The 24,361-nt window shown below is 49.3% G+C and overlaps 1 protein-coding gene across 1 annotated transcript; it reads left to right on the top strand.

Annotated features, from left to right (window-relative positions):
• Positions 1-1,848: 1,848 nt before the first annotated feature.
• Positions 1,849-24,151, top strand: Unc45a (unc-45 myosin chaperone A). Its single transcript, XM_045146000.1, has 20 exons — positions 1,849-1,956; positions 2,119-2,280; positions 2,497-2,533; positions 2,815-2,990; positions 4,848-4,940; positions 5,607-5,774; positions 9,800-9,968; positions 11,457-11,627; positions 12,802-12,973; positions 16,443-16,743; positions 17,695-17,789; positions 19,038-19,179; positions 19,734-19,874; positions 20,088-20,215; positions 20,418-20,484; positions 20,895-21,008; positions 21,249-21,364; positions 23,037-23,154; positions 23,241-23,396; positions 23,548-24,151. Exons 1-20 carry the CDS (start codon positions 1,951-1,953, stop codon positions 23,803-23,805), a joined length of 2,790 nt encoding a protein of 929 aa, XP_045001935.1. The 5' UTR covers positions 1,849-1,950; the 3' UTR covers positions 23,806-24,151.
• The last annotated feature ends 210 nt before the right edge of the window (positions 24,152-24,361 follow it).

Here is a 24,361-nt window from a genome sequence, read left to right as displayed (position 1 = left end):
CTTTGGGGCCTGAAATGGAGTGGTCAGAATTCCCTGGGTTTCCAGAGCAGCCTAAAAGTTGGGAGAGTGGATAGAAAGAAACATATTTGCCTCTCTGTTTTTGTTTTTCAGGACAATGGCTCAACAACTTCATCCTTCATTCCTTCCTAGCCCTCCGAGCCCCTGCCCTTTCTGCTTAGAAAACCTTGGGCAGTTTGAAGCCACATTTTCCAGCAGGAGATAGGAACTCCGTTGCTTTCATTTCTCTAAAAGTCTGTGGCAGAGAACTTTCAGGTTTATGTTGATGGTGCCCTATGCTTAGAGGCTTTGATTTTTTTAAATGTTATTTATTTATTTATTTGCAAGCAGAGATAGAAGAAAGACAGAGAGAATGGGTGCTCCAGGGCTTCCAGCCACCGCAAATGAACTCCAGACACACGCACCTCTTTGTGCATCTGTTTTTATGTGAGTACTGGGGAATTGAACCCCAGTCATTAGGTTTTGCAGGCAAGTGCCTTAACCACTGATGCATCTCTCCAGCCCTAAGAGGCTTTGATTTTTAATTCTTTATTGCCTGTTGCCATGGCTTAGAAAGACATATTAGGCTTTCTAGGACCAATACTGAGGTGGAAGTGACCTTTCATGGGCTTCCAGAGACCAGGGCCTTTGGTGACAGGACTGTCCATAGGGTTGTTGCTCTTTTTCAGCTGGGTAAACCTTGCCAAGCCAACGGATCTCTCAGGTACATCTCTTCCCCCTACCCCCTGAGGGTGAGTGAAACGGGCTACCGGGGCGGGGAGAGTGGGGAACCTGTGTCATCTCCTGGTAGAAAGTGAGCGCTTTTGCACTGTGAGAGGGGCGGAGTGGGGTGCGGACAAATCCCTCTTGCTTATCTCCAGATCCCTTGCCTCTTTCCAGCGCTGGCCCATCACCCCCACTTGTGCCAGACCACTCGAGATGCTGATGGCCGCCACTACCCTGGCTTCTTCTGTCCCCGCCTGTCTGACAGTCCGGAGGAAGCCTACTGCTGCCTTCTGCGGGGCGCAGGGGCCTCTTGCTGCACGCAGGCTGAATTTGAGGCCCTTTATCAAGTTAACCTGTCCTCTCTGCCGCCCCCACCCATCTTTAGGTGAGAACTGTAGCCCCAGAGCCTCACTAATAGGGTGCTCCAGTGTCTGGGGCGTTATTCCTGAATTAGGGGGCGGGAGGCTTAAGGTTTAAAGACTAGTGGGGCGGTGGGTGGGGGGAAGCCGCGTACATCATGATGGCAAACAACCGCGAAGTAGCTGGTAACCGGGAGCCAGGTGTGTTTGCCGTGGATTACACTGTAATTAAACTGTAACAGGGGGGTGTTAATTCTGAATCTGGCTGTGTGTGTATTTGTGTGTTGTGTCCACGCATTCACAAATTGTAGTGGAGGGGGGAGTTGATTCTGAATCTGGCCACAGATGTCTTCATCCGTGGGGTACCTGTGAGTTCCCAAATCTGTACGTACAGCGTGTTTGCACGCCTATTTATCGGGCACGCTGCCCTCCCAGGCCAGCGGCGCGATCGAGATTCTCTCTCCCCCTCCTTCAGGGGCCCAGGCCCGCTTCTGGCTCTGGGCTTCTACAGCCTGCTGCTGGTGGCTCTGATGACCGCAGATTTCGTGCACTTCTTCCGCGGTCGGGGCCCGGGCGCGAGGCACAGCTGCAGCCGCCGCCGCCGCCACCCTCCCTTTCGATCATCCGCTGCGCGCCCTCTGCGGGTCCCGCCGGGAACAGGCTAGGCGCGCTCCCGGCGTCGCTGCGCCCGCGGCCGGCCGCCGAGCACCGCCCCTTCCCGGACACCACCTCCCCGCCCGCCCACCGCTCCGCTCCGCCCCGCCCCGCCCGGCTCCCGCTCCACCTCCGACGCACGGCCCAGGCGGGGCAGTAGCCGGCGTCTTCCTCGTACCGGATACTGCGCCTGCGCGGGTACCCCCCCTTTGCGATGACTGTGAGTGGTCCCCGGGTTTCCACCCCGAACCCCGACCTGTGGTCCCCGGGGTGCCCGATTAGCCCCCGGCTGCCTTCTCCCCTATCCTTAGCCCCCTGCGGAATTCGCCCGGGATCTGTCCTGGCTGCCCGGCCCCGAGCCCACCGCCTCTCTTTTCCCCAGGCCAGCGCCGTGGAGCAGCTGCGGAAGGAGGGCAACGAGCTGTTCAAATGCGGGGACTACGAAGGCGCCCTGACCGCCTACACCCAGGCCCTAGGTCTGGACACAACGCCCCAGGACCAGGCCGTTCTGCATCGGAACCGGGCCGCTTGCCACCTCAAGCTGGTGAGGGAGTCGAATTGCTCTAAATCCTGGTCACTCCCCTCCCCAGCCTCAGTTTGCCCATCGCGGCAGCTGTTTGTGTCCCGGTTGGGTATTCCCTGACCAACCCATGGTTGCCAGATGTCTTTGGGCATCTGGGTGGTGGTGGTGGGGTTGGGAAGGAACAAGAGTGCCTGTGATGCCTCACTTGTTCTCTAACTACTGCTCCTTCTCTTACAGGAAGATTATGATAAGGCAGAAAAGGAAGCATCGAAAGGTAGGGGAATGTGGGTCTTCTGTGGTGGGTGAGGATTCTGGGATCATTGAACTATTCATTCCCTTTCTCCTCCTCTGGCCCCCGAGACACATCGGCCTTCTTGCTTTCCCACTTCCTTGGGCCTTTCCTTTTCTGCAGCTGCCCTCACTTTTTCTGAGGCGGAAGCACCAGGCTCCACATTCGTACCCCCACCTTCCTCTGGCCCTCGAGATCTTTCCCTCCTGCTCTTGCCTGGAGACGGTGGCCTCTTGGGTGCTGACAGAGCTCCTGTTTGTGCTCAGCCATTGAAAAGGACGGTGGGGATGTCAAAGCACTTTACCGACGGAGCCAAGCCCTGGAGAAGCTGGGCCGCCTGGACCAGGCTGTCCTTGACCTGCAAAGATGTGTGAGCCTAGAACCCAAGAACAAAGTGTTCCAGGAGGCCCTGCGGAACATTGGGGGCCAGATTCAGGAGAAGGTATGTGGCAGACTGAGAAAGATTGGGGATTGACCAGTAGAAAAGGGATCTGGGTCAAGGGTGTACACCCATTTCTCCAGAGAGAAGCTATTGATGGCAAGTGAACATTAGCAATACATCCTTTCTGGTGGTTAGGGCAAAGCGCATTGCAATATTAGAGTGGTATTGTTTCATGTGTGTAAAAGTTGGTCTGCTTGGCAAGAAGGAGTGAAGTGAGGCAGGTGATTGACTGGTGTGGCAGTGAGTTATGAATTGGTATAGGTGGCTGAGATTGGCCTTGAACTCCTGCTTCCACCTCCCAAGTGTAGGCATTACAAGAGAGTGTCACCAAATCTGACTTCTTTCAGCCTTGTTTGTAGGAGGAACTCTTGGAACTTGCCTAATGCCCAGCACGGATGGAAATGGCTAAACTGATTGGATCAGTGTTGTAGTTTCTGAGAAGTGGATTAGGTGTAATCACAAGGAGGGCTAGCTAGCTCTTGGTGAATGAAAAAGTCAAATATACAAAGCATCGACAGGCAAGGGCTCTGCTCTGCTACTGAGCTCCTGGTCCAGCCTAATAATGCATCTATAGTATGATATCATTTATGCTAAGTGATCTAAAGACATACCCAAAACAATATGAAGTTTTTTCTTTTGGGTATACTTGTATAAATACATAATAAACAAACCTTTTTTAAATGGTTTTTCGACGTAGGGTCTCACTCTAGCTCAGGCTGACCTGGAATTCACTCTGTAGTTTCAGGGTGGCCTTGAACTCATGGCGATCCTCATACCTCTGCCTCCCGAGTGCTGGGATTAAAGGAGTGCGCCACCACGCCCAGCTAAATAAAGCTTTTTTTAAAAAAATATTTTATTGTTTATTTATTTATGAGAGAGAGAGGAAGAAGCAGATAGAGAATGGGCATGCCAGAGCCTCGGGCCACTGTAAATGAACTTCAGACACATGTTCTATCTTATGCATCTGGCTTACGTGGGTCCTGGGGAATTGAACCTGGGTCCTTTGGCTTTACAGGCAAACACCTTAACTGCTAAGCCATCTCTCCAGCACTGAAAACTTTTTTTTTCCAAGGTAGGGTCTCCCTTTAGTCCAGGCTGACCTAGAACTCACAGCTCGTCTCCTACCTCTGCCTCCCAAGTGTTGGGATTAATGGTTTGTGTCACCATGCCTGGCTTAAAAATATGTTGTTGAATTTTTTTTTTTTTTTTTTTTTTTTGAGGTAAAGTTTCACTGTAGTCTAGGCTGACCTGGAATTCACTCTGTATTCTCAGGGTGGCCTTGAGTTCACGGTGATCCTCCTACCTCTGCCTCCTGAGTGCTGGGATTAAAGGCATGCACCACCACACCTGGCTTGAAAAATATTTTTAGTAATACACATCAAAATGGTAACATTGGGGACAAAGAACAGGATTAAGAGGATTTTCTAAAAGTGACCTTGATTTAACACATGCATGCGCACACAGCATCACTGGAAGAGTTAGCAGCCACTTCATAACCTTCCTGCTCTCTTATGAGAGATGTGACAAGCTTGGGGTCACAATGACATTCTTGGGATGACACACCTAGATGGCAGTACTAGGAGTAGGTTTCTTTATGGCTAACAAGATACCTTCCTTTCTGAAGACACTGCCTTTAGCATAGGTTGTTGCCCAAGCAGGAAGCTTAGGAGCTTCTCAGCAAGTCTCTGCCTGTCCCCAGTAGCTAGGTGTTGGCCCTGAGCTCTGAGCCCAGACATCCTCACCATGCCTCCCAGAGACAAGAGCCAGGCCTCAGGGAAGCCAGAGAGAATGGATATGAAATACATTGTCTCTGGCCAAGAGAAGTGATTTCTTCCATGCCTTCCTGGGTTGTCCTAGGTGCGGTACATGTCCTCGACAGATGCCAAAGTGGAGCAGATGTTCCAGATACTGTTGGACCCAGAAGAGAAAGGCACTGAAAAGAAGCAGAAGGTATGGGCCCTGGAGTGAGCTGATGGCAGCCCGTAGCCCCCTGCTTACTAGTGTTGACCAGGGATGCTTCCCGGACAGGAACTTTCAGGAATCAGAGCCTCAGCTTAGTGTGAACCAAGGGAAGTAAACTAGTGTTTATAGTGCACGTTGGTGGCCTGCTCTGTGCCAGATGTGTTCAGGTACTGTCTCTGCTTTTCAGGCTCTGTTCACTGTGGACCCTGTTTGCTCTAATAACAACTCTGAAAGCAGTTTCTTCTATCTGCCTACAGAGAAGGAACCTGAATTTCAGTGGTTAAAATTTGTGGCTGGTGCCTCTCAGGTGCTAAAGCAAAGCAGTGAGGTCCAGGGTTTGGGATTTCTGGACACCACAGTGTGTGCAGTATCACTGTTAGAATATGCTGTCTTTGGGGCTGGAGTGATGACTTAATGGTTAAGCACTTGACTGTGAAGCCTAAGGACCCTGGTTTGAGGCTTGATTCCTCAGGACTCAGGTTAGCTGGATGCACAAGGAGGCGCACGCATCGGGAGATCGTTTGCAGTGGCTGGAGGCCCTGGCGCACCCATTCTCTCTCTGCCTCTTTCTCTCTGTCACTCTCAAATAAATAAATAAAAATAAACAAAAAATTGTATTTTAAAAAATAGAAGAATATGCTGTCTTTGAAACAGGCTTCTCAGAATCTGGTGGTGTTGGCCCGAGAGGACGCGGGAGCTGAGAAGATCTTCCGTAGCAATGGGGTTCAGCTCTTGCAACGCCTGCTGGACACAGGAGAGACTGACCTCATGCTGGCAGCCTTGCGAACGCTGGTGGGCATTTGCTCTGAGCACCAGTCACGGGTAAGTGGGATAGAGGGTCTGTTTATCCATCATTCCATCCCTCATCTTATTCCCAAAAGAACATAAAAGACAGCTAAAGACATGGTACTTGCTGGCAGTCTGCTGGCCTGGGTTCAGTTCCCCAATACCCATGTAAGGCCAGATACACAGAGTAGCGCATGCATTTGGGATTCTTCTGCAGTGGCAGAAGGCCCTGGTGCGCCCATTCACTCTCTCTTTCTCTGCTTGCAAATAAATAAATAAAAATAGAAGTAATTTTTTTTTTAAAAAGAGCCAGGTGTGATGGTGCACGCCTTTCATCCCAGCACTGAGGAGGCAGAGGTAGGAGCACCATGAGTTTGAGACTACAGAGTGAATTCCAGGTCAGTCTGGGCTAGAATGAGACCCTACCTCAAAAAACCAAAACCAACCAGGCGTGGTGGCGCACGCCTTTAATCCCAGCACTCGGGAGGCAGAGGTAGGAGGATCGTCGTGAGTTCAAGGCCACCCTGAGATGACAGAGTGAATTCCAGGTCAGCCTGGACCAGAGTGAGACCCTACCTCGAAAAAGAAAAAACAAAACAAAACCAAAACCACACAAACAAAACAAACAAAAAATAACTTGAGCCGGGCATGGTAGTGCATGCCTTTAATCCCAGCATTTGGGAGGCAGAGGCAGGAGGATTGCTGTAAGTTTGAGGCCACCCTAACTCCATAGTGAATTCCAGGTCATCCTGAGCTAGAGTGGGACCCTACTTCGTCTCAATTATATAAATAAATAAATAAATAAGTAAATAAATAAAAATAAGGCATGGCAGAGGTATAATTTCTTCTTGCAAATAAGTCAATAAAATATTTAAAGAAAAAAGAAAGGTAGGTCAGGTGTGGTGATGCATGCCTTTAATACCAACAGTCAGGAGGCAGAGGTAGGAGGATCACTGTGAGCTCAGAATTCAAGGCTACCTTGAGACTACATAGTGAATTCCAGGTCAGCCTGGGCTAGAGTGAGACCCTACCTGGAAAAACCTAAAAAGGAAAACTAAAAGGCCCAGGAAAGATCCATGTAAGTTAAGATGGAATAAAGCCAGAAAGGGGGAGCATGGGCCTCCCCACCCGACACTGCTTTCCTGCGGCCGGCACACAAAGCTAGCCACTGCCTCATGGTTGACCAGAAAAGAGCTCTGTCCTTGCTCTAAAGATTAGACTGGCTTTTTCTCTGGAGAGCGGTCCTCACAGTGAGTGATATCAGTGATGTCACCCACATCTTCACCTTGGAGACATGATATATAGGTCCAGACCCTGACCTAATTAGCAGCATAAACTGTGGTGCCCAAGCATGGACAGTACAGCAAGAATGGTCCTGCTCCTGAGGTGCTGTCCAGGATGGTGAAGTCCATGCCTCCAGGTCTGGTCTGAGCTAGCTGGGCCCAGGAGACGGGTGTACTTGATCCTTGGCTGCATGTGTCTGTATGTATATATGTATATTTAAACACATGGTAAAGCTGGGTGTGGTGGCATCCACCTTTAATCCTGGCACTGAGGAGGCTGAGGTAGGGGCTACAGAGTAAGTTCTAGATCAGCCTGGATTACAGTGAGACCCTGCTTCCATAAAAACAAAAATAAATGAATGGATAAATAAATAAGTAGATAGAAAGACAGGATAAGATTTCCCTATATAGCCCAGGCTGGCCTTGAACTCATGGTCTTCCTGGGATGTCAACCATACACTGCAATGCTGCACCCCTTCATTGTAGTGTTCAGTGAAATTTCTTTTTCTTTATTTTCCTTTCCTTCCTTCCTTCCTTCCTTTTTAATTTATTTGAGAGACACAGAGAATGAGTGTGCCAAGACCTCTCGCTGCTGCAAACAAACTTCAAATGCATGCTCCACTTTGTGCACTTGGCTTATGTGGGTCCTGAGAAATTGAACATGGTCCTTTGGCTTTGTAGACAAGAGTTTTAACCGCTAACCCATCCTTCAGCCCTCTCTGTTTCTTTAAGAGAGAAGGAGGGAGAGGGGGAGAGAGACAGAGAGTATGCCAAGGCCTCTAGCCACTGCAGACAAACTCCAGACACATGCACCACCTTGTGCATCTGGATTATGTGGGTCCTGGGGAATCGAATCTGGGTCCTTAGGCTTCACAAGCAGGTGTCTTAACTGCTAAGCCATCTCTCCATCCATCCAGCCCTCTTTCCTTCTTCTTCTTCTTTTTTTTTTTTTTTTTAGGTAAGATCTCACTCTAGCCCAGGCTGACCTGGAATTCACTATGTAGTCTCAGGCTGTCCTTGAACTCATGGCAGTTCTCTTACCTCTGCCTCCTAAATGCTAGGATTAAAGGCCACCATGGTAGGCAGAGAGAGAGAGAGAGAAACAGAGAGAATGGGCATGCCAGGGCCTCTAGCCACTGCAAACAAACTGCAGATGCAGGTGCCACCTTATGTATCTGGCTTTATATGGGTACTGGGAAATTGAAACTTGGGTTGTTAGGCTTTGTAGGCAAGTGCTTTAACTGCTGGGCCATCTCCCCAGCCCCAGTGAAATTTCTTTTTTTTTTTTTTCTTTTTTTTAACAACTTCCATGATTGTAAATAATATCCCATGGTAATGCCCTCCCTCCCCCCACTTTCCCCTTTGAAACTCCATTCTCTATCATATCCCCTCCCCCTCTCAATCAGTCTCTTTTATTTTGATGTCATGATCTTTTCCTCCTATTATGATGGTCTTGTGTAGGTAGTGTCAGGCACTGCGAGGTCATGGATATCCAGGCCATTTTGTGTCTGGAGGAGCATGTTGTAATGAGTCCTACCCCTCCTTTGGCTCTTACATTCTTTTTGCCACCAGGTGTGATAGAGATATTGCAGTGCTGAGCACTCCTGTCACTTCTTTCCAGCACTATGATGCCTTCTGAGTCATCCCAAGGTCACTGCTATCTGAAAAGAGAAGGTTTTCTACCAAAAGTGAGAGTAGTGTTAATATATGGGTATGAACATTAAGAGAAGTGCTTACTGGGCAGTTTGATAAGCACACTATATACATTTAGCCAGATAGCAGCAGACGTTACACCCGTAGGGCTCATGACTACCCCTGTTGTAGGTTTTCAGTATCAGAGATGTATGCCCTCCCATGGAGTGGGCCTCCAGTCCAATTAGAGGGACCAGTGAAATTTCTTGAAGCCAAGCTTGGGTTACATTTCTGGGTCTCCTTGGGTTAAGAATGAGAGAACCGCCAGGCATGGTGATGCCTGGTTGTCACTGGAGTTAAAGTATTTCTTGTTTTTTTCTCACTGAAGCCATGGAAAGTTTTTGCTTTCTGCCTCCTCCATTTGTTTTTGTGTGGTATCACTGTGAAGCCCTGGCTGGCCTAGAACTTATGGGTGATCCTGCTCTCTCTGTGCTGGAATTATAGGCATGTATCTCCACTCCCAGCCTGAATGTTTATGTTAGAGAGCTTTTGCAACAGAAAACTTGGCATGACCCCAGGACACACCATTAGACAGCCTGCTTTGTTTTCACTTGGAACTGGTTCTTCCACCCAAATGTTCGCTTACTTTTTGGCCATATACTCTCCAGCTCATGGTTAGGGTCTAATATGGCTTGATGTTAAAAATAACTAAAAAACAAAGGGTGAGAAGAGTGTATGTAGGTATGTGTATGTATATATATCATAACGAGTTGAGTTTTGTAAGTTTCAAAACTTAAATTGTAAAATCTCTTTTTTTAAAATTTTTATTAGCATTCTCCATGATTATAAAAAAATATCCCATGGTAATTCCCCCCCCCCCCCACACACACTTTCCCCTTTGAAATTCCATTCTCCAGTAAAATCTCTTAATAAAGGTATCTTTAGCTAGGCATGGTGGTACATGCCTTTAATCCCAGCACTCAGGAGGCAGAGATGGGGGGATTGCCATGAGTTCGAGGCCACTACCCTCCAGGTCAGCCTGGGCTAGAGAGAGACCCTATCTTGAAAGAAAAAAAAAAAAAAAAAGAATGGCGATGGCTACCCCTCACCAACCAGAGGTTTCTGTCTGCCTCACCCTCTCCCCAGACTGTGGCAACCCTGAGTGTCCTGGGAACTCGGCGAGTGGTCTCTATCCTGGGTGTGGACAACCAGGCTGTGTCATTGGCTGCCTGCCACCTGCTGCAAGTTATGTTTGATGCCCTCAAGGAAGGTGTCAAGAGAGGTTTCCGAGGCAAGGAAGGCGCTATCATTGTGGGTGAGTGGAAGCAGCTCTGGCCTTTAGATGGTGAGGTCATGGGGGTGGAGGGGGGAGACTGAACCAGATTGGCCAGTGCTTTTAGGACCCAGACTTGAAGCTGTAAGTTGTTCAGAAATATGGCATGATAACAGTATTTTACTCTAGATTGCTTTTCTGTTTTGTTGAGACAAGGTCTCACTGTGTTACCAAGGCTGGTGTAGAACTAGCTATGCAGCCCAGACTCGTCTTGAGATTTTTAAGCCTCTCCTCCAGACTCTTGTGAGTGTCTGCTATCATACCTATCTTTTACTTTAGTGTTTTTTGTTTTTTGTTTTTTCTTTTTTGAGGTAGTTTCATTGTAGCTCAGGCTGACCTGGGATTCACTATGTAGTTTCAGGGTGCCCTTGAACTCACGGCGATCCTCCTACCTCTACCTCCTGAGTGCTGGGATTAAAGGCATGCACCATTATGCCTGGCTTACTTTTTTTTTGGTTTTGTTTTGTTTTGTTTTTTGAGGTAGGATTTCACACTAGCCTAGACTGACCTGGAATTCACTATGTAGTCTCAGAGTGGCCTTGAACTCATGGCAATCCTCCTACCTCTGCCTCCTGAGTTCTGGGGTTAAAGGCATGCACCACCATGCCCAGCTTCCTTTAGATATTTTCTTAAAAAATTTTTATTTATTTATTTGAGAGAAAAAGATGTACAGAAAGAGAGAGAAAAAGATAGAGAATAGGCGCACCAGGGTCTCCAGCCACTGTAAACAAACTCCAGATGTATGTGCCCCCTTGTGCATCTGGCTTACATGGGTCCTGGGGAGTTGAACCTGGGTCCTTTGGTTTTACAGGCCAGCACCTTAACCACTAATCCATCCCTCCAGCCCCTTATTTTAGATTTTTTTTTTTTCTTTTTGAGGCAGGGTCTTGTTCTAGCTCAGGCTGACCTGGAATTCACTATGTAGTCTCAGGGTAGCCTCAAACTAATGGTGATCCTCCTACCTCTGCCTCCCAAGTGCTGGGATTAAAGGCGTGTGCCACCACACCTGGCTTACTTTAGATTTTTAAAAATATATTTATTTATTTATTTATTTATTTACAAGAAGAGAGAAAGAGACAGAGAATGTGCATGCCGGGGCCTCTAGCCACTGCAAACAGACTCCAGATGCGTGCGCCACTTTGTGCATGTGGCTTTACTTAGGCACTGGGGAATCATACTCCAGCCGTTGGGCTTTGAAGGCAGATGCCTTAACTGCTGAGCCACCTCTTCAGCCCTTCAGAGTTTAAGAAGCCAAGATACTTGAAGGGAAAGCTGGAGCCTGGCCCAGAGCTCAGGATGCAGGTCCCCTTTTCTCTGTGACTCTCTGGCTGTTGGGGGAGTTCAACAGTCAGACAGGGCTGGACCACTGGAGAGCCACTGCGGCTTTCTTCTTGTGTTGTGTTTCGTCTTGGAGCTGAGGACTGAACCGGGATGCCTCGTGTGTTGATCACTAGTGTGTGTTCTTGTCAGATCCGGCCCGGGAGCTGAAGGTCCTCATCAGTAACCTCTTGGAACTACTGACTGAAGTGGGAGTCTCTGGCCAAGGCCGAGACAATGCCCTGACCCTCCTGATTAAAGTGGTTCCCCGGAAATCACCAAAGGACCCCAACAACAGCCTTACACTCTGGGTTATTGACCAAGGTACGTGATACATTCTTGGATGGCTGAGGCCTGCTTATTCCTAGGAGTGATAAGAAAAGTAGCAGTTGGGCTGGAGAGGTGGCTTAGTGGTTAAGCGCTAGCCTGTGAAGCCTAAGGGCCCCGGTTCAAGGCTCGATTCCACAGGCTCCACGTTAGCCAGATGCACAAGGGGGCGCACGCGTCTGGAGTTCGTTTGCAGAGGCTGGAAGCCCTGGTGCGTCCATTCTCTCTCTCTCTCTCTCTGCCTCTTTCTCTCTTCTCTCTGTTTCTCTCAAATAAATTTTTTAAAAAATTTAAAAAAAAAAAAAAGAGAGAAAATAGCAGTTACTGGGTGTGGTGGCTCACTCGTTTAATCCCAGCACTTGGGAGGCAGAGGTAGGAGGATCGCTGTGAGGTTGAAGCCACCCTGAGACTACATAGTGAATTCCAGGTCAGCCTGGACTAGGAGACCATACCTCAAAAAACAAAAAACAAACAAAAAGTAGCAATTGTACTTTACTATATTTCTACATTAAAGTGCCCTCGTATGTCTACTTAAGAGAGCTCAAAGTTAGACCCTTCAGGTGTGTGTGCGTGTGTGTTGTGTGCACATGCACAAATGCATATTCACTGGACAGTCCTGAAAGTAGGTGATCAGAAGGGCTGGGTCAATTTTCTCTATTTGAAGTTTTTCTTGGTTAGGATCTATTACCACTACACTGTGAGAAAATACACATTTTAGTATATAAATTCATACTGCTCATTTCCCAAAAAGATAAATAAGAAAAGCTTGCAAAGGTTCTTCTTAAGAATCATTTGCATGGAGGCCGGACGTGATGGCATACAACTGTAATCCCAGCACTTGGGAGGCAGAGGTAGGAGGATCGTTGTGAGTTCAAGGCCACCCTGAGACTACATAGTGACTTCCAGGTCAGCCTGGGCTAGAGTGAGACCCGAACTAGAAAGAGAGAGAGAATCATTTGCGAAGATTCTTCGAGCCTGACTGTTCTCCCCGTAGCTCTTACGAAGCAGATCCCACATAAACCTCAGGCCTGTGGCCAGGCTGATCAGCGGTCCCGTCTCATTGGCAAGCCACTTACCCTGTGCTGCCCTTCCTGACTCGAGGGAGGAGCCTTCTGGGTACCTGCAGGGCTTGGCACCAGTGTTCTGCCGTCTAAGTGGAATATCTTTCCAGGTCTGAAAAAGATTCTGGAGGTGGGGGGATCCCTGCAGGACCCTCCCGGGGAGCTCACGGTGACAGCAAACAGCCGCATGAGTGCCTCCATCCTCCTCAGCAAGCTGTTCGATGACCTGAAGTGTGATGCCGAGCGGGAGAATTTCCACCGACTCTGTGAGAACTACATCAGGTCAGGAGTCTGTGCCTCTCTCACCACCAAAGGTGCCAGCAAGAAAAGCTCTGATTCTGTGCAGAGGGACGGAAATGACAGGCTTTGAGCAAGAAGGGTGGATTTAGGGAGGAAAACCAAAGTGGTTCTGAGGCTTTTTTTTTTTTTTTTTTTTGAGATAGGAGCTTGCCGTGTTTTGTTTTTCAATGGTTCATGCATTTATTCATAAGCACGAATATATAATTATGCATTAGAACAAAAGGAAATAGTGTAAATCAATAAAAACACATGGTATATTTGATTTTAAAGAAACATCTTTTCAAACACAATATCACAATTTACTGAAGAAAGACTTAACACTATTGCATGAGTTTTCTGTTTCCTTATGATATTTTCTGAAAACATTAAAATATTTTTAATCATTTATAATTATGTTATCCCTATCCCTTTTTCATTTTCACTTAGGCCAGAGGATACAGACAACAATAACAAATAAAACTTTCCAATTGACATAAAAATGCAATTATAATGGGGTCAAGTGGAAAGTTAGACAGAGATGCTCCAGTTTCCCGACTATAAAAATTGTTTCTTTTTTTAATTTTTTATTTACTTATTTGAGAGCAATAGACACAGAGAGAAAGACAGATAGAGGGAGAGAGAGAATGGACGCACCAGGGCTTCCAGCCTCTGCAAACGAACTCCAGACGCGTGCGCCCCCTTGTGCATCTGGCTAACGTGGGACCTGGGGAACCGAGCCTCGAACCAGGGTCCTTAGGCTTCACAGGCAAGCGCTTAACCGCTAAGCCATCTCTCCAGCCCCAAAAATTGTTTCTTTATGCACTAGCACAATTTCCTTTTTCAGATTCATCAACAAAGACAGACACGTCTCCCTTTTTCGGATTTTCTATTTAACAATTGTAAGGTCATATTTCCTGTCAACCAGCAAGATAGTCAAAAGAAATTGTTTTGTCACTCAAAATCATGAAAATTCTAAAACTTTTTGGCAACACATTGCCAGAGGGCTATCATAGCAAAGGAAAATCATTTGTGTTTAAGTGCAAGTATACCTCATCACTCGATGACAAATATGTTTCCATCCAAGTGGGAGTATACTTTTTAAAGGAGCTTGCTAAGTAAGTAGACCAGGCTGCCTGGAACACCTGGACTCAGTCCATCCTCTTGCTTCCACCTCCCAAGTAGCTGGTCTTACAGTTCTGTGCACTGTGCCTGGCCCAGAACCCCCTTCTTGTTCCAAAGTGACTATACTAAGGGAGCTTCTTTTTCTTTTTTTCTCTCTTTCTTCTTATTTTTTGTTTGGTTTTTCAAGGTAGGGTCTCACTCTAGCCTGGGCTGACCTGGAACTCACCACAGAGTCTCAGGGTGGCCTCGAACTCATGGTGATCCTCCTACCTCTGCCTCCTGAGTGCTGGGATTAAAGACGTGTGCCACCACGTCCAGCTAGATAATTTTATTTTTTTAAAATTTTTGTTTATTTATTTGAGAGCGACAGAGAGAGAGAGAGAGAGAGAGTGAGAGAGAGAGGGAGAGAATGGGCGCTCCAGGGCTTCCAGCCACTGCAAATGAACTCCAGACGTGTGCACCCCCTTGTGCATCTGGCTAACGTGGGTCCTGGGGAATCAAGCCTCGAACCAGGGTCCTTAGGCTTCACAGGCAAGCGCTTAACTGCTAAGCCATCTCTCCAGCCCGATAATTTTTTTTAAAAAAAGTAAGTAAATAAATAAGTCAGGCATGATGACATACATCTTTTTTTTTTTTTTTTTTTTTTTTTTTTTTTTTGGTTTTTCGAGGTAGGGTCTCACTCTGGTCCAGGCTGACCTGGAATTAACTCTGTAGTCTCAGGGTGGCCTTGAACTCATGGCGATCCTCCTACCTCTGCCTCCCGAGTGCTGGGATTAAAGGCGTGCGCCGCCACGCCCGGCTTAAGACATACATCTTTAATCCCAGCACTCAGGAGGCAGAGGTAGGAGGATCGAGACCCTACCTTGAAGAAAAAAAGAAAATAAATTAAAAAAAAAAGAAAGAGTCAGGCATGGTGGCACACACCTTTAATCCCAGCACTCAGGAGGCAGAGGTAGGAGGATCGCCATGAGTTCGAGGCCACCCTGAGATTATGTGGTGAGTTCCAGGACAGCTTGGCCTAGAGTGAGACCCTACCTTGAAAACAACAACAGCAAAAAAGTATTTTTTTATTTACTTGAGAGACAGAGAGAGAAAGAGAATGGGAGCATAAAGGCCTCTAGCCATGTATGAACTCCAGATGTATGCACCACCATGCACATCTGGCGTACATGGGTCTAGGGAATTGGCCCTGGGTCCTTAGGCTTCACAGGCAAAAGCCTTAACTGCTAAGCCATCTCCTCAGCCCTATTTATTGATTTAGAGATAGGGTTCTTGCTCTAGCCCAGACTGACCTGGAATTCACTATGTAGTATCAGGGTGGCTTCAAACTCACAGCGATCCTCCTACCTCTGCCTCCCAAGCACTGGGATTAAAGGCATGCACCACCATGCTTGGCCCCTACTTTTATTTATTTATTTGCAAGAGAGAGAGAGAGACTGAATGGGCACGTTAGGGCCTCCTGCAAATGAACTCTAGATGCATGTACCACTTTGTGCATATGGCTTTAGGTGGGTACTGGGGAACTGAGCTCAGGGTGCCAGGTTTGCAAGCAAGAGCTTTTAATGGCTGAGCCATCTCTCCAGCCCAGGCAGCTTCTTTTTAAGTTGGTTTTCCAAAACTGCAATGAGTGTGTTAAGCACATATGTTTACTAAACACTTAATGGGTATTGGTTCTAACTCACAGCAAAACATGACAGTCTTGCCCTGTGCGGAAATAACTGACAGTAAATTATGAACCAAATGGAGCCACCTGAAATCTTCAGTGTAGGAAAGGAAACGAGCAGGATGATCTGTGTGAGATGAACCTCCGTTAGGGGAGTGGCACTGGCAAGGGTGAAAGTGAAAGGGTGGATAAAGAAAGTTGGGGGCTGGGGAGATGGCTCAGTGATTAAAGGTGTTTGCTTGAAAAGCCTGTTGGCCTGGGTTCGATATCCCAGCACCCATGTAAAGATACAAAGTGAGCTGGGTGTGGTGGCGCATATCTTTAATCTCAGCACTTGGGCGGCAGAGGTGGGAGGATTGCCGTGAGTTCAAAGCCACCCTGAGACTACATAGTGAATTCCAGGTCAGCCTGGCTAGAGTGAGATTCTAATTCGAAAAAAAAAAAAAAAAAAAAGGTGTGTATGTATACCCCATTAATACACACGCACATACACACAAACAATTAAATATAAAGTGAAAGAAAATTGGCAACTTGTTCAGGGAGAAATACCTAGTTTTCCTTCCTCTTGGTAGGCTTTCTTGCTATTTCTGTCCAAGAAGTGTCAGGTGCCCAGCTAGTGTAGGGGAGGGGTGAGAAAGGCTCTCTGTGTCTTCTTTGGCATGACAACTGTCATTCTGTGCCCCGCAGGAGCTGGTTTGAGGGCCACGGGCTGGCCGGAAAGCTACGGGCCATCCAGACGGTGTCATGCCTCCTGCAGGGCCCGTGTGATGCCGGCAACCGGGCCTTGGAGCTGAGCGGTGTCATGGAGAGTGTGATTGCGCTGTGCGCCTCTGAGCAGGAGGAAGAGCAGCTGGTGGCCGTGGAGGCTCTGATCCACGCTGCTGGCAAAGCCAAGCGGGCCTCGTTCATTACTGCCAATGGTGTCTCGCTGCTCAAGGACCTGTACAAGCGCAGCGAGACAGACAGCATCCGCATTCGGGCACTTGTGGTGAGATGAGAGGCCTGGGGAGGGCCGGCAGGCACCCAAGCAGGGGTACTGGCCTGCTGGCGCCTCATGGGGCAATCTTAACACTTCGGGTGAAAGCAAAGGTTTATTCTGGGTCGCATCAGAGCCCCAGGTGTGGGCCTGGTTCCGCCCACCACAGGGCTTCTGGAAGGTCAAGTGGGAAGAAGAACCAAGTACAGAAGATGTTTGAGGGAATGCAGGGTGGCTCATGCCAATCCTTTGTTGGTCAGAAAGGCCCGTGGAAAGACAGGCAGCCTCCCCAGGAGCTGGCAGTTTAGGGTTTTTTAGTCATCCAGGAACCAGCTCCAGCTATACCCTGGGAGTTGGGACATTTAGTCCTGGGTTTCTCGTAAGGATTTGGGCCATGGTCTTGTTTTGTTTGAGACAGGGTTTCATACAACCCAAGCTGGCCTCAAAACTCAATTTAGAGCTGGATATAGTGGCACATGCCTTTAATTCCAGCACTCGGGCGGTAGAGGTAGGAGAATCACTGTGAGGTCAAGGTCACCCTGAAACTACGGTTAATTCCAGGTCAGTCTGGACCAGAGTGAGACCCTACCTTGAAAAACAAAACAAACTAATAATAATAGTAATAATAATTTTAGAGCTGAAACTGGCCTTGAACTCCTGATCATTCTGCTTCTACCTCCCAAGTGCTGGGATTGCAGGTGTGCATCACCATGCCTAGTGTGCAAGGCTTTTTGTATGACGTGGAAAGGGGAGAACAGTTGGGAAGGGGAGGGCTCAGAAGACTGGTAGCCAGTGTGTCATTGTCTATCACACAGTCATGTGACTGCCTCAGTAGGTGGCTGCTGCCCAACGCTCCTGTCACCTGTGGGGAGGGTGCTGATTTGTGTGCATGGTCCCCAGAGCTTGGTCGAGTGACCAGGAGGGAACTCAAGATGGGCAGCTGGTCTTGTCTTCTTCCCCCAGGGTCTCTGTAAGCTTGGCTCAGCTGGAGGGACTGATTTTAGCATGAAGCAGTTTGCTGAAGGCTCTACTCTCAAACTGGCCAAGCAGTGTCGAAAGTGAGTCACGTCTTTCTCCACCTGTGGGGCAGATCTGAAGGGGGGGTTGGGGTGGTGGGTGGAGCTTCCTCAAGTCTTGCTGGCTGACCCAGGCAGGGGTTGCTCTCCTCCAGGCAGACCCTCCTGGAGCTTGGCCTGTGAACTGTGTCACAGGGGTGTTCAAGCCTCTGGCTTTCTTCCTTGTCCTGGTTATTCCTTCCTGCTACCTGCTTCTTTTGTTGTTGTTGTTTTGTTTTTTGTTTTACTTTTTGTTTTCAAGATAGGGTCTCAGTCTACCTCAGGCTGACCTAGAACTCACTCTGTAATTGCAGGCTGGCCTCAAACTCACAGCAATGTTTCTACCTCTGCCTCCTGAGTACTGGGACTGAAGGTGTGCACCACCACACCCAGCAACTGGGAAGAACTACTTTTTTGTTGTTGTTGTTTGTTTGTTTTGTTTTTTTTGTGGTAGGGTCTCACTCTAGTGCAAGCTGACCTGGAATTCACTATGCAGTCTCAGGGTGGCCTTGAACTCATGGCAATCCAACTACCTGTGCCTTCCAAGTGATGGGATTAAAGGCATGTGCCACCACACCTGGCTTTTTTTTATTTGTAATTTTTTTTTTTTTTTGGTTTTTCGAGGTAGGGTCTCACTCTGGTCCAGGCTGACCTGGAATTAACTCTGTAGTCTCAGGGTGGCCTTGAACTCATGGCGATCCTCCTACCTCTGCCTCCCAAGTGCTGGGATTAAAGGCGTGCGCCACCACACCCGGCTTTGTAATTTTTTTTTTGTTCATTTATTTATTTGAGAGTGACAGACACAGAGAGAAAGGCAGAGAGAGAGAGAATGGGTGCACCAGGGCCTCCAGCCACTGCAAATGAACTTGCGTGCACCCCTTGTACATCTGGCTAACGTGGGTCCTGGGGAATCAAGCCTCGAACTGGGGTCCTTAGGCTTCACAGGCAAGCACTCAACCGCTAAACCATCTCTCCAGACACTTTTTTTTTTTTTTTAAAAGAACTACTTCTTTTATGTTTCTTTTGTCCCTTTAAGATAGGGTCTCGTTCTAGCCCAGGTTGAATTTTTTTTTTTTTTTTTTTTTTTTTTTGGTTTTGTTTTGTTTTGAGACAGGCTCTCACTTTGTAGCTCATGCTGGCCTGCAACTCATGATCCTCAGCTCTCTGAGTGCTGGGGTTACGGGTCTGTGCCACTCTGCCTGGCTCCTGCTTCTCACTTGTTACAGTCATCTGCTGTCCTGCATGTCCTAGGTGGCTGTGCAATGATCAGATCGATGCCGGCACTCGGCGCTGGGCCGTGGAGGGCCTGGCTTACCTCACCTTTGATGCCGACGTGAAGGAAGAGTTTGTGGAGGACGAGGCTGCTCTGAAGGCTCTGTTCCAGCTCAGCAAGGTAGCTCCGATGTTCCTTTTGTCAGCCTGGGGGGTGTGGCCTAGGAGCAGAACTTACTAGGCTTTGGCAAGTCTTATCAATGGCCTTTGTGGCCTGAGGAAGATAGAGCTGGTGGCTCTGTGTGGTGTGGGCTGTGACAGTATCAGGAATGGCAGCTTAAAAACCAAACAACAAAAACAAAACAAAACAAAAACAGAAGCCAGTGTGGCATACACCTTTAATCCCAGCACTTGGCTTGGGAGGCGGAGGTAGGAAGATCGCTGTGTGTTCTAGGGTAGCCTGGGACTACATAGTGAATTCCAGGTCAGCCTCGGCTAGAGTGAGACCCTACCTTGAAGAAGGGGGAAAATAAAACCTAGAAAGGAATGGTAGCTGCTTTGGAGAGATTGGGAGAGTCAGGTTGTGAGCCCCAAGTCTGGAGCCTGGGAGGTGGGGGGCATGTGTTTCATCTCATTCTAGTGCTCGGGTGGGACAGCAGAGCGTGGGCTGCCACCCTGGGTCTGGTCGCCTGGGCTGGCTGGCTGGCTGACACAGCGCCCCTCTGCTCCCGGCAGTCCGACGAGAGGTCGGTGCTCTTTGCGGTGGCCTCGGCACTTGTCAACTGCACCAATAGCTACGACTATGAGGAGCCTGACCCCAAAATGGTGGAGCTGGCCAAGTATGCCAAGCAGCACGTGCCTGAGCAGCACCCTAAGGTATTGAGGGGGGAGGTGATAGAAGGAGCTGGGGATCGCCGTTGTTTGGAGCCAGCCGAGCTGGGCATCTTCAGCAGCTGGCCTTCCTTTAAGATGGCTGTTTGCCTCTGTCTTGACTGTTTCCGTGTTCATCAGTTGTCTGCTGTGAAAAGGGTCCTTCTTTCCCTGTCTGCTTAGTCAGGAACCCCCTCCCTAAGCTGTTCCCTTCCCCAGGACAAACCAAACTTTGTGAGAGCTCGCGTGAAGAAACTGCTGGCAGCTGGCGTGGTGTCAGCCATGACTTGCATGGTGAAGAGCGAGAGCCCCGTGCTCACGAACTCCTGCAGAGAGCTGCTCTCCAGGTGAGCCCGCCTGCCGCTCCCCAACTTCTCAGCCTGGAGCCGTGCTGTGCCTTACAGAGGGAGCAGGTCCCACGTCCCGAGCTCTGGTCCTCTTGGCACAAAGGGGCCACCTGCTTGGCTGCCTCAGTTTGCTGAGCCCATGAGTGTGTCTGCCTGCCAGAGCCCCAGCCCCGCCCGCTGCTGACCACACCTTCTCCCGCAGGGTCTTCCTGGCTTTGGTGGAAGAGGTGGAGGACCGAGGCACTGTGGTTGCCCAGGGTGGGGGCAAGGTAAGCCGGGTCCTGACCCCTTCCTGATGCTCAGTCGTCAGCCTATAAAGCGTGACTCAGTGGCTGCTGTGCCACAGGCTGGGTTTGGTCGGACGTGATTAGTAACCAGCAGGAAGATCTTCCTGCAGAGCGAGGGATGGTGATGTGGGCGGGCTCCTCCCAGTCCTATGAAGAGCCTGCCTTTGCTTGCTTTTGCCTTAGGCCCAGCACAATCTGTGTTTAGCTCTTAATAAGTGTTTGAGGGAGCGTTTGGGTAGTTTAATGAGAAACCTCAAAAAGGGGAACAAGGTCGTAGCAGGGAGTGCCCGTCAACCTGGAGAAAGGAACGGGCATCTGGGAGGGCCTCAAGGCCTGAGGGTCTGATGGCACCCCTAGACCCATCCTGGGTGCTGACGGACTTGTCCCTACAGGCTCTGCTTCCACTGGCCCTGGAAGGCACTGATGTTGGGCAGACAAAGGCAGCCCAAGCACTTGCCAAGCTCACCATTACCTCCAACCCAGAGATGACCTTTCCTGGCGAGCGGGTAAATATCTCCTTGCCTCAACGCTGACCTGTCTTCTTAGTGGAGTGTGATGGCCTCTGGCCTGGGCTCCTCCTAGAGACAAACAGGAAGTGACACTTTGCTGAACCCTGAGTGGGGAACAACTTTAGAGAGCAGCCTTCTCACGGGGCTTGGGCCGGGGGGAGTTGGCTTCCCTGCTGTGGGTTGGGGGATATGAGGATGCTGTGGCAAGCGGCCTGATGGGTGGTGTGTATATCACAGATCTATGAAGTGGTCCGTCCTCTTGTTTCCCTGTTGCACCTCAACTGCTCAGGACTGCAGAACTTTGAGGCACTCATGGCCCTAACCAACCTGGCAGGGATCAGCGAGAGGCTTCGGTAAGGTCCTGTAAGAGCTGGGCGTTGAGATTTGGGAGCATCTATCATTTTGGGTTTTTGAGGTAGGGTCTCACTTTCTTCTAGGCTGACCTGGAATTCACTATGTAGCCTCAGGCTGGCCTTATACTCACAGTGATTCCTATACTTCAGCCTCCCAAGTGCTAGGATTCAAGGTGCGTGCCACCATGCCTGGCTCCACTCTGTAGTTTAGAAAACACTGTTTCTGGTCGTTGGCTTATTTGAGCCTCACAGTGATTCCTTTGCACCATACAGATAACACACAGGTCAAGGGTGGCACCAAGGGAGTCACTGCAGGCTTTGGACTCAGACTGTCTAGGTCCGAAGCTGATTTACTGAACTGTGGATATAGAAGCCCAAGCCTGGTGTTAGATCCTGGGGCCCCGACTGTACCCTCACCCCCCTCTCCCCTGTTGATACTCCCTGACTCACTGTATAACCCCAAGCAAGTTCTTCAGCTATTCTGCTGCAGTTTCCTCCTCCTCAAACTGGATGTTTGTAGTATCTAGATCATGGTATGGTACTGTGGAGAGTTCATTGAGAAAATACATGTTAAAGTTCTTAGCTCAGCTGGACATGTTAGTTCATCCTGTAATTCCCACACCTGGGAGGGCAAGGAGAAGGGTTACTGCCAAGTTCCAGGCCATCCTGAACCATTCAGTGAGTTCTAGGCCAGCCTAGGCTATAGAGCTTGTCTCAACCCCTCACCTCTCAAAAAAAAAGTCCTTAGTATGTAGGTGCCTGCCCCTAGCAGCGTGCAAAATCAGTGTGCATTAGCCCTCATTACTATTTATCTTGAACACAGTACTCACCATTCAGCCCAGTTTCCCCTTGTGCAAGTTAGTCACGGTAACCATGCATGTGCCTTGACTGTGGAGTACTGGTGAGCGTTAAGTAAGATAGTTCAGGGCTGGAGAGATGGCTTAGTGGTTAAGCGCTTGCCTGTGAAGCCTAAGGACCTCGGTTCGAGGCTCGATTCCCCAGGACCCACGTTAGCCAGATGCACAAGGGGGCGCACGCGTCTGGAGTTCATTTGCAGTGGCTGGAAGCCCTGCCGCGCCCATTCTCTCTCTCCCTCTATCTGTCTTTCTCTCTGTGTCTGTTGCTATCAAATAAATAAATAAAAATAAACAAAAAAATTTAATGCCGGAAATTAGTAGTAATAAATAAAATAAATAAATAATTAAAAAATGCCCAGCGTTGGCACCAGTGTCACCACCATCCTGTTCTACTAATTTCTGGCATTAAAAATTTTTTTTGTTTATTTTTATTTATTTATTTGAGAGTGATAGAGAGAGAGAGAAAAAGAGACAGAGAATGGGCACCCCAGGTCCTCTAGTCACTGCAAACGAACTCCAGACACATGCGCCCCCTTGTGCATCTGGCTAACGTGGGTCCTGGGGAATCGAGCCCCAAACTGGGGTCCTTAAGCAAGTGCTTAACCGCTAAGCCATCTCTCCAGCCCATTTCCAGCAGTTCTTATAACCCTATGCCATCTTCTAGCCTGACCAGAAAGCACTGTGCTTCATACTTGAGGCAGAAGGGTCCTTAGTTGTTGCCAGGGGAACTCCTGAACTTAGGGCATGACCGTACAGAGATGGGCTTATGGGCTGTGGATGCAAGGGTTCTGATCATGCCGACCTCCATCCTGCAGACAGAAGATCTTGAAGGAGAAGGCTGTGCCCATGATTGAGGGCTACATGTTTGAGGAGCATGAGATGATCCGCCGGGCAGCCACGGAGTGCATGTGTAACTTGGCCATGAGCAAGGAGGTGAATGTCGATGACAGTGGTTTCCACAAACCCAGGCTGTGCTGTGTGTCCAGCTGACATGGTCCTCTCCTCACATCTGCCCACAGGTGCAGGATCTCTTTGAAGCCCAGGGCAATGACCGGCTGAAGCTTCTGGTGCTGTACAGTGGAGAAGATGATGAACTCCTGCGGCGGGCGGCTGCGGGGGGACTTGCCATGCTCACCTCCATGCGGCCCTCGCTCTGCAGCCGCATCCCACAAGTGGTTAGTGCCTGTGCTCCCCGGAATAGGACAAGGGGACCATAAACTCCTTACAAGGTGGGGGTGGGTGGGAGCAGTCACAGGGAGTGTGGGTGTGTTTTCCGCTAGGATTGAGTTTCTTGCTGAATGGCCATCCTTGCCCTGTTTCCTGCAGACCACACACTGGCTCGAGATTCTGCAGGCCCTGCTTCTGAGTCCTAACCAGGAGCTGCAGCACCGGGGTGCCGTGGTGGTGCTGAACATGGTGGAGGCCTCCAGGGAAGTTGCCAGCACCCTGATGGAGAGCGAAGTGCTGGAGATCCTATCAGTGCTTGCTAAAGGCGAGGCGAGCCCCGTCACCAGAGCTGCTGCAGCCTGCCTGGGGAAGGCAGTGGAATACAGGCTCATCCAACCTAACCAGGATGGAGAGTGAGGGCTTGACCCTGGGCCCAAGGCTAATGTACACACCACACTGAGCACTGAGAACCCGGACAGCAGCTGCTTTGGCCATTGGGGCTAGGACACTGAACACTTGCCTCTCCTTCCCAGCTGTTTTGAGTTAGGGACCACAGTCACAGCCCTGCTCTGCTGGCACTGCCTTCCTCAGAAGGGCCCTGTTGGTACACTACTGTAGAGAGCTGGATGTGGGGAGGTGTATCCCATCCCAGCTGAAGGATTCTGGGCATCAAGAAGGACACCTGGTGTCAGCCTCACCAGCCGTGAACATCACCCGAGCCTTCTAGTAGGCCCACCCCTCTAATAAAGCGAGTGGAACTCAAGTGTGTGTACCCTGTCCCTGTGCGGGCAGAACTGCTGGGGTTGGAGGTTAGTGGGGCAATGTGTGCTAAGTGCGCCGTTATAAAGGAGGCCAATAGGTCGTCCCACAAACCGACATTTTGGGGGTGGGTGGGCAAGGTCTCATTATGTAGCCCATCCTCAGAATGTTGGGAATCAGGAATGTGCCACCATGCCCAGCTTGAATTGAGGAG

Source organism: Jaculus jaculus, chromosome 3 (genome assembly GCF_020740685.1).
Source record: "Jaculus jaculus isolate mJacJac1 chromosome 3, mJacJac1.mat.Y.cur, whole genome shotgun sequence".
NCBI classification, from domain to species: domain Eukaryota; kingdom Metazoa; phylum Chordata; class Mammalia; order Rodentia; family Dipodidae; genus Jaculus; species Jaculus jaculus.
Note: the sequence above shows the minus strand (reverse complement) of the source record. Positions and strands in the feature narration are given on the sequence as shown.

What these genes read in the sequence shown, in the direction of transcription:
- Unc45a (XM_045146000.1), top strand. An exon ending in GGGATCAGCGAGAGGCTTCG is followed by an intron (nt 21,365 to 23,036) that starts GTAAGGTCCTGT and finishes TCCATCCTGCAG; the next exon opens with ACAGAAGATCTTGAAGGAGA. An exon ending in ACTTGGCCATGAGCAAGGAG is followed by an intron (nt 23,155 to 23,240) that starts GTGAATGTCGAT and finishes ATCTGCCCACAG; the next exon opens with GTGCAGGATCTCTTTGAAGC.